The 10,000-nt window shown below is 50.3% G+C and overlaps 1 protein-coding gene across 4 annotated transcripts in view; it reads right to left on the bottom strand.

Annotated features, from left to right (window-relative positions):
• Nucleotides 1–10,000, bottom strand: part of LOC113570000 (kelch domain-containing protein 8B) — a 65,425-nt gene that overhangs the window by 48,038 nt on the left and 7,387 nt on the right. For 2 of the 4 annotated variants that reach the window (XM_035522473.1, XM_035522476.1), the window contains exon 2: nt 5,252–6,290. In XM_035522473.1, the coding sequence (XP_035378366.1) occupies nt 5,252–5,642 (391 nt within the window). In that variant the 5' untranslated portion in view covers nt 5,643–6,290. Of the gene's footprint in view, nt 1–5,251; nt 6,291–7,454; nt 7,620–10,000 lie in introns of all 4 variants that reach the window. The other 2 variants (XM_035522475.1, XM_035522474.1) reach the window with 2 other exon arrangements.

Here is a 10,000-nt window from a genome sequence, read left to right as displayed (position 1 = left end):
ACACCAAATGAGCTCCATTTCTTCTCCAAGAGCTCAGAGCAATGAATTTCCAGCTCAGCCCACCCTACCTAACTACTCCCTCCACTGCTTTAACTGTACGTGAGTACATGGCACGCCTTTGCAGGAGACATTGTTCAATTACACTTCGATTACAGCTCTAATTTCACTTCAGCAATGCAGATAAGTGGTAAAAAATGTTCAATTTAATTACAACAAAAGCCAGAATATAATGGAACACGAGCAGCCCCAACAGGGGGCTCATGGGATGAGTAACTGCGGCGATAATATATCCTAGTGCAACCCCGGAGTCCGCCCATCACTTCAGCTGTGGACTGTGTCCATGCCTCAGGCAAAGGGAGAAAGGAAAAGCTGTCTGGAAAACACGATCAAAACCCTCCTGAGAAAAAAATAAACTTCTCGGCTGGAAACACAGTGAAGTGGGGGGGAGGGGTTTCAATGTGCTGTCAGCTTCGTAGCACATTGTGTGACTTCTTTAATCGTCTTACTTTTGGAGCATCAAAGTCCAATGAAAAGCACAGAACCCCAGAAGATTTCCCATCATTGCAACGTTGGTGACATCGTGATTGTGAGAACTGAGGATGGAGACAGCAGCTGGCTGAGCAATGTAGTTCAGAAAAACTACTCCTCCCAGAACCCCCTGGGGTATTCAAGAGTAGAGCCAGTGGGTTGAAGCAGAGAGGTGGCTGGACACGGAGGAAAATATTAAGGGAGACTGATGGATATTACAAACTCAATCACTCAGTCACACGCACACATGCACACACACCCACCCACCCGCACACACACATCCCCAGCCACTACACTCACACACACACACACACACACACACACACACTCAAACACCCCCCCCCCCCCCCCACACACACACACATCATGGGTCCACTGAGTTCAAAAACAATGAACCCTGTGGTAATTGTGGTGGAAACTGGACCAGTTCAATTGGAAAGGCTTTAGAGGTCTACTGAAAAATGGAATGAGCTCATCTGTATGTACGTGAGAGATGAAGAGAGGACAAAAGTACGCATAATCGCGTACTGCGTAATCTTTCCCTATTCTTGAGCAGCCCTCAGAAGCCAGTGGCCTGTGCTTTATACAGTGATCAAACGCACTGGCGCAAAGCGAGATCAAACAGTACTTACACAACACGGCGAGAGCAAGGCTAATGGTTGCAGATCTGTTCACTCCCCAGATTGGGAGAACATGCATGTGTGCATGTGACAGAGGTGCTTGTAAGTAGCACACCACATTTGCAAACCTCTGCGTGCTGTCTGGGCGTCGGCCTGTGGAACACAGTGGGCGAGGTCTAATTACCGTAATGTAAAGGTTTAAAAGCGCAGTGGCCCTGAACTACTACGTGCAGAGAGCAGGAACGTGCAGCACTATAGGTGCTGTTTTTAACACAGGTGCTCTGGGGTGAAAGTGCGTTTGTATGCTTGCCTCTCCTCTCCTTAGTTACCATAGAGATCTAAATCTCCATCACTGATGGGGCTGGCTTTCAATCTCCTCGGACACATTCACATAATGAGGACACTTGTTCACCCTCAAACACACACACACACACACACACACACACACACACACACACACACACACACACACACACACATGCACACATGCCATTTTCAATATACAACCCATTTTCAAAATACAAACCATAACCCAAAATACATTGCAGTTCGAAATGTAACCCAAAATACCCATTTCAGACTGGCAGAACGCTCCCCATCGTGCGTGGTGCTCACCTACGCACTACCCTCGGCAGCACTCTGACCTAACAAAGGCACAAGAACATAGTTTTCCACAGTGGAACTTCGAAACTTTGCTAATGAAATAAAGAACGCCTGCAGCCTCACTGATTTCAGCAGCCGTATGTATTCTACAGCAGAGTTTACGGTTCTTCAGCTCGCATGACTGGTGAGAGAGACACCAGAGATTTAAGTTCTCAAATCAATGTCAGGCCTCACCAAATCGATACCTTATCTCCCGGCTCTCAGAGGAAGCTCTTTGTAGATCGCCTGTCAGCAAAACATCTAGTTTCATTTTTCAACATGACTTTGCTGTTTTGTTTATCGCGACTCAGCATCGCAATATGGAGCCCTCGCAGCACACGCTTACATAATTCGCAGTGAGAAAAATCGAACCGCAGCCGGTTCACGCGGGTGAACACACTTGGTGGGGGGTGGGGGGGTGTCTTAGACATATTCGACATATTCGAAAGCGAACCCCAGCAAGCATGAGGGCGGCGCCGCCGAACGTCCACCGATCCAGTCTCATTAGCCAATGAGTACTCAGACAGAGGAGAAAAGGGCAGAACGAAGCGACGGGACGAGGTGGGATGAGACGGGACGGTAGAGCCAGCGGGACGTAACAAGGAGGCAGGACAGCAGCAGCAAGTATCACTGTATAAGAACGCAGAAAAGAGCGGAATATCTTAAGGACACAAAACACCAAAGGTTGTCCGGGTCACGCAAGAATACTGCTGGAGGAAGCAGCATAGTGGTGACGCGGACAGAGGCTCGCTAATAAGTACGTTGTCTCGCGCTCACACACGCGCACACAAAGGACTGACAACGGCAGCGGAGTCGCGGCTCTGCGCGGAGACTCGGCCCGCCTCCTTCTAAAAATGTCTTCGGGTCAAACAGCCATGCACGCACAAACGCGCAGGAGCGCTCGCACGCGCAAGCCCCGTTGCTAGGCAACAGCAATGCTCTCTTGATCAGGAAGTGAGAGAGACAGAGGAGAGCGGGAAAGGAGCGTTGGCCAAACAGAGAGAGGGGGAGAGAGAGAGAGAGAGAGAGCAATAGGATGAGGCAAAACAGAATGCGAGTGAGATGGGGAGGAAATGGGAAGTTGCAGAAGACTGGTGAGGCAGCAGCTGCCGGCCTGCGGCACAGTCGTGCCCATCAGGGCCTCCTCAGCCGGCTGTGAGGCAGGCGTGCCCTGCAGGGACGTGATTACAGAGCCTCACAGGATTAATAGTCCCCATATCCTAAATGCTGCCAGTCTGAAATCCAAGTTCTACGCACTTAGTCACTCTGACTTGCCTTACAGAACCCAGCCAATATTCTCTGCGTATTCTCTGTGTAATAATATCTTTATTCTCTTCTTTTTCCGGTCTTCTTCCACTTCCTAGAACGAAGCAAAGCCCCCCTCTCTTTCTGCTCAGACAACCGATGGAATATCTTAATACAATAGTAAGTCTGAGAAGCCAGTTCAGTGAAGTCCAAAGACAGACCTGATACAATACTCAAAGCATTCTGAACAATACTTGTCAGAAAGCAATGAGAGTGAGATTTAGAATTAATACAGTATTCATCTGAATGTCATTTTTATTACTATGAGCGTGTTCTTGTGTGTTCTTGTGTGTTCTTGTGTAGGTACTGTTGATCTCACTTTGTTTTGATCGCTACAGCAGAGAGCGCACGAGAACAGAGGGGCAAATCAAATTTATTTTCTCGTGGGTGTCAACTGCTATCACTGGTCATCTGAAGAATGGGGGAAAGGGATGAAAGCAAAATCTGCAGAAACTAAATCTAAAGAATTGTCTTAGGAGTATTTACTCCTGAAAGTTTAGCGGAAAATTGCTCTTTGTTATTTGGTGTGAAAAATATGCGTTGTTTCTAAAAGACATTAGCTGGAGTTTTCAGGAGGTTTCCCGTGTTCGAAGAAAGGTTTTCAAGTAGGAGAAACCCCCAAGACGTCACCAACCATAATACCCTGCCCTGCCCTACGGCACGGATACGCTAAGCGATGTGTAAGAAAAGAGCTCGGGATTAGTTCTCTGTGTGATGTAAACCATCTTGGGTCAGATTAGGTTGTTTTTAGGATTAGACCCCAATATCATTACCACGACTATAGAAGGGAATAAACTAATTAGGTCTAACCTACAAGACGTTTAGTCATCAAAGGCCGGCTACCGTTGTCATAGAGTTATTATTATTCTGTTTAAGGAAGGGGGTCATGATTAGATTTGCAGGCTTTTATGACCGAGGTGTTCCGACAGGGCCCACAGCAGCTGTCTGAGAGCAGAACCTCACAGTTGCTTTAAAGGCCGAGCGATGGGGAAATAACGCACGCCACGGCGCTTTAGCAAACCAGCAGCGTCAGCTTTCTTTATCAGACATAAAAACTTTCCGAAGGTTTTATCTCAGGCCACCGTTCTCATGCTTTTTTCCTTACCTCAGTCTAAATGTCATGGCTGTCATTTACTGTGAACGAGATTATCTTCAGGATTAAAGCCCCTGCGCTGAACTGCTGACGGTAACAGGAAACAGGCAGCACGCGCCTACGAGTCTGAGGCGATTCATGCTCCCAGAAACATGGCGGCAGAAGCGTTTCGGGAGTGGACGTGAAAAGGCCAGAGGCTGCTGGTCTCTGCGCAGTCCTGAACAACGGACGCTGACCGCCGGACATCTTTGTTCATGTTCTCTCTTCCTCCTCTCGTTTATCCTCTCCTTCGTTCCCTTTCTCTCACTCGCGCTCTCATGCAGGCTCCCATTCCCTCCCTTGAGTCTCGCTCTTTCGCGCGCTCTCTCATTCTCTCTCTTTCTCTCTCTCTCACTCTCTCCCTGTCTCATGCGCTTTCACCCCCTGTGTCTTGTGAGTTCTACACGGAGACAAACAGAACCAGACAGCCAGCACGGAAAACGGTAGTGGCCCCGTTTTATTTCGGGCTGCAAAGTAAATGCTAACATCCTCATTGCTGGTTTCCTGTTCCAAAGGGGCGTGTGGAGCGTGGCGGGGTGGAGTGGGGCGTGTGGATTGGGGCGTGGGGGCTGGTGACAAGCGCCACAGCCTAGCAGAACGGCGGAATGGAGCTAAGGGACAGGAAGAACACAACTAAACTAAATGTCTCTCCCATCTCATTCCAACACAAGACGAGAGAGAGAGAGAGAGAGAGAGAGAGAGAGAGAGAGAGAGAAAGCCACAAGCTAGGGAGACTGACTCTGTGGAGCGTAACGGAATGACTAATGGGTTTAGTCCACAGCGCTCAGGTGGACCAGTGGGAAAGAGGCCATCATTACAGCATGAGACACGGACAATACAACTAATCAGACAGCGCCAGCTGAGAAGAAGAAATGAGTGCAACTCTCGCTTCTGGCATGCAGACAATCCTCAAACCCACAAAGCAAGACCGCCACTCCATAAAAGAGTTCGGCTGTACGCAGCTAACGGAAGAATCTTCTTAAACATCTTTGCAGGTGGTAACAGAAAAGGAGAACATCGTTACCTCTCTCCAGTGCGGCGATGCCCATCGACGCCTGGCCCAGTCCAGCCTTCCTCTCCCACTTTCCCTCGTCGGGGTGGTAGACCTCCACTGATGCCAGCGGGTTCTGCTGGGCGTCCATGCCGCCCAACACCACCAGCTGGTCCCCCAGGGCCACGGCCGAGGCCCCGGCACGGGCGGTGGGCAGCGGGGGCAACCGGCACCAGCTCTGGCTCTCCAGGTCCAGCACCTCGGCTGAGTCCAGCAGCGTGCCGCCCTCGCCACAGCCCCCGAGCACGTAGAGGCGGCCGGCCACCAGCGCGGACGCGCAGTACACGCGTGGCACCGCCATGCCTGGGAACACCTCCCAGCGCAGCGACTTTGCGGGACTCAGAGCCATCTCGGGCACGGGCATCGCTCCGTGAGGGTGCGAGGGCGGCAGGGCATCCCAGGGCAGGCGGGGCAGGACAGGCGGCAAAAAAAAACTAACGTGGAGACTAACGTGGAGCGCGGGGTCTCGGGAGCAGCGGCTGCTGTCAGGTCACCAGAGTTCTCTTCTCTTATCCTCCTCGCCGAGAGAGAGAAGAGGTAGCGGTAGTGGGGGGGTTCAACTGCAGCAAACTGCGGAAAAACAGCCTTCAGTCTCTCAATGTTTTATTCATTTTGTTACCTTTTTTAAACAGATGTGAAAAAAACACATTTATATTTTTCTCCTCCTCTCGGCGCATGAAAGGGACATCGGCATGGTTGGAAGGACGCGGCTGGAGACGGAGCACTCACGGTAGGAGCGGAACTCTCCCAGAAGAAACAGCGCTCGGGCGATGGCCTCCGGTAATTAAGCCGCTTCAGCAGCGAGTCGCATTTCGGGCGTAATTCCCCTGGAGGTTTCCGTGTCTGCTGGAGAGGGCCCGCCTTGGCCTGTGGAGCTCGAACCTCAGAGCTGACAGTAATCCACAGCTAGGACTTTACAAATGGTGCCCAGTTCCCCTTCGCTATGGGCATAGAGAGGCAGGAACAAGTCTGGATCCCAGCAGCCCCTGGGTTATCGGCACACAGCTAGATCCTGGCACAGGGAGAGAGAGAGAGAGAGAGAGAGAGAGAGAGAGAGAGAGAGAGAGAGAGAGTGGAGACTGAGAGAGCGCAGTGTAAAAGCCACTAATTAAACTGCAGCACTGGCCCCTGCAGTATGCTTGCGTCTGGCGGAGCTGGAGCTGTGGCCCCAATTAGGGGACGTGACTGTCCTCCCCGTGAGACAGCGAGCCCCAGTCCCTGTGTCAAACAAACCCAGTCACCCGCATGATACCACAGCCAAAGCACTGATATTTACCATTTACTGACTTCACTCGGGGCAGAGGGTGCGTGTGTGTCTGTGAGTGTATACGCATGCGTGCGTACGCATGTGTGGGCGCGCGTGAGAGAGAGACGGAGGCTGGAGAGCAGCACGGTTGGGAGAAGCCCATCCTAAAGGTCAGCGCGCCTGCCGAGAGTTGCGGCCGGGGGCGCTAGCCGGGAGCCCGGCATGTGTAATTAGCAGTCTTGATACGATGAGGCACGTGAGAGGAACAGCTGCATGGGTCCGAGGTACAGAAAGGGAGGCAGGAGAGAGAGAGAGCAGAGAGAGAGAGAGAGAGAGAGAGAGAGAGAGAGAGAGGCAGCAACCAGAGGAATCTTGGGTGGCTTGTGGCACGTGGCAGCAAGAGAGACTCAGGGGTGTGAGCGTGTGTGTGCGTGTGTGTGTGTGTGAGAGAGATCTCTCTGTCTGGAGAATAAACAGATGGTTACTCTCCTTCATAGAGACAACAGCATTAAAGGAGCATGGTAGAGAGACGGAGTGAGTGTAAAGGGTGCTGAGTCAGACCTCATTGGTTGTGTGTGTGTGTGTGTGTGTGTGTGTGTGTGTGTGCACGCGCGCGCAGCTTTCCCATAGCGGCATGTGTGTGTGTGTGTGTGTGTGTATGTGTGGGCAGCACGTATGTGTTTCAGTCTCCAGATGGAAAGCCTCGATCGTTCTGTTTTACACAAAGACATCTCTGATGGAACTCCACACAAATTACAGCCCAGACTGGAAAAGACTCATTATGATCCACATCAGACAAAATGAATTGAAAGGGGGAAGGATCAGTGTGGAAGTGAGTTCTTCACAAAAACGTAGGTCCAGCTTTGAGAAGACACAGTGGAGCGGGTTTAATCGGAAAGAGAAAAGATAAATGCAAATAAGGCAGTTTACCAGAGAAAAACCTTCCTTAAACTCTGACCTTCAGACCTTCAGACTTTAATCTGTTACAACATTAGTAGCAAAAACTCCACCCTCAGTCAACAGTGGGAAATGTAATCCTGTCTTTTCATCATGGTGTCCAGTGGGGAGGGCAGAGGGGGTGTTAGAAATAGCTCCCTGAAAACAGAAAGAAAGCAAAATAAATTCAAAGCACTCAAAATAGAACAGAGAACAGTATAGAGAGAGTAAACAGAATACTGGGATCTTTATCATTGGCTAATTAGGAGGCGTATTAATGAGATACCCTGTGAAAACAACTCACATCACAGTCGAATCTCATGACAGAACCCAAACATAATTGCCTTATAACGTGTTTTCTTTTACTAGCAATCAGTACAAATAATACAACCACAACTCCCAACATAGTTATTTTACTCCCAGCGCAATCTTTAAAGATACAATATACGCAGCTCATTCTGGAGATGATTTCCCTCTGTGATCTGCAAGGCCTCCAATGACAGCGCGCCCTCCATAAATCACTCCCAGCCCCTCACGCCTGTGGCCATGACCCACCCAGCCGAGACGTTTCATAGTGCCGTAGCCTGACATGTGTCAGCTGAAAACTGTCGGGAATATTCAGAGGGGCTGCGTTTTGGCTGCATGGCCATAAAGCCTTGAACATCAGTTCTGCAGGTGCACAGGATACGCGGGGTACGCGCAGGAACAAGGAGCCTTCGTCTTTGAAGGCAGATGCTCATACCGCAAAGACCATCAGTCTCATCTGTCAAAACAGCAGAAAAAACTAAACACATTCCAAAGAGGGCCAGACTGTTTTCATAAGATCTAGTTTTGGCAGCAGGGATGAACTCGTGTGAGCAGTCAACAGAAACGAGCACGGAGGAGCAAATCAACATAACCAATAAGAGGCCGCCACTCGTCTTGCATGGTTCCCTTATTAGGAATTATTCTTTTATTGCTCTGTGTTTTCCAGCCCTCTTTCTGTGCGCCTGTTCTTCCTGTCTTGCTCTCTTCCAGGGCTGCCTGACCCCTGGGACTAGTCTGCAATTTCCTCTGTCTCCTTTGTGTGTATGGAGAGAACAGACATAAAAGGGGAAGGAAATGGCTTCTCACCAGACGCAATCTGCACGGCTCAGCCTCGCCGTGCCGGCGTGTGGCTCGGAGCTGTGGAGAGAGTGTTACCTTCATCAACAGTGATTCCAGCCATATAACAGGCCGGAAGACACATGCCCAGAAACCCCCCCCAGCCCACCCCCACCCGGGGGAATGTGCCGGAGCACACAAGAGCACAGGAGTGCAAGTGTGTATGAGAGACAGAGAAAGAAGGAGCCAGTGTGGTGTGCCACAGCCATACCACAGAGCCTCAGAATGCAGTAATCTACAAAACTGGCATTTTAGAGACTGAGACTTTGCACGGGCATGTGGCAGAGCTTCCCGTTACGCAGCTCTCTCGAACAAAGTAAGACGAGAAGTGGCCGACGGTGTTCTGAATCGCCGGTGGCGATTATGTTCTTCTGCGAGACAGTGTACCTGTGGGTGCCCGGCGCAAACCGCCGCGCTGATAGGCTGCTTAATCGATGTGACGCATTAGAATTGCAAATCACCAACAGACGAATTCAGGAGTTCCGATTCATTCTTCGAGATGTGGCTGTGGCTAACACAGCTCACGAGACGTTTGATTTTCTAGACTGGGCTTCATCTGCTCCGGCAGAAAAAAAAACAACAAAAAAAACCTACTGTCACTACTGATGAAGCAACACCCACTGCAGGAAACAGGAGGAAGCAGGAAAGTTTTCCTTCCAGAAGCGAGTGTTTGCTGCTCCAGACAGAAATAGACTGATGGAATGTTGTTTTTAAAATTATTATTCCTATAATTATTCCTGGCTGTAGTGTGAGCACAGTGAGACAGTTACCATCTGGGCCTCCTGTCTGGTCCCTGGTCTGTGGCACTTCATCTCAGCCTGTCTGGGCTGTGGATTACACGGGGCAGGATAGTAAGTCTTCATATTGCAGCTCATCTGTCTGTCTGAATGCAGTTCAGTTCTCAAGCACAACTGCAGCCACCAGCTCTAAATTTGATCTGAAACTTTGATACTGGCTGTCATTTTTAATTCATCTCTGATAACGCCGGCCTCCGCCGTCTCCGATGTTGGCTTCGGGTCGGGCCCCAATTTATTCACTTCTCCTGCGTCGACAGTCAGCTCGCGTGGGCCACAGTGTTTCCGCGGTGCTTAGCCTGCGGTGCAGGAACACAATTACACTCAAGCGAACGGGTCTCGGAGTTCCAAGAAGGGAAAGCGAGTGAAGAGAGAGAAACAAAGAGTCGGCTACATCCAAAGCGTAGGCTACACCCAATGCAGGATGCCATATAACTGACAAAAACAGTCCTCTCAAGGCTCAGAAAACGCAAGCAGAGTGCTACATATGCACCAGTTTTCGGAATACATGCACATTCTCTCCTGTACAAACAAAGAAGTCACGAACGTGATTTGCCTTCAAAGTGCAAGGGTGTCAAGCATCAGACGGGGCTGGCGTGGTGA

The sequence above is a fragment of the Electrophorus electricus genome, chromosome 24, assembly GCF_013358815.1.
Source record: "Electrophorus electricus isolate fEleEle1 chromosome 24, fEleEle1.pri, whole genome shotgun sequence".
Taxonomy (NCBI): Eukaryota; Metazoa; Chordata; class Actinopteri; order Gymnotiformes; family Gymnotidae; genus Electrophorus; species Electrophorus electricus.
The sequence above is the reverse complement of the archived record's forward strand: the minus strand, read 5'-3'. Positions and strand labels throughout refer to the sequence as shown.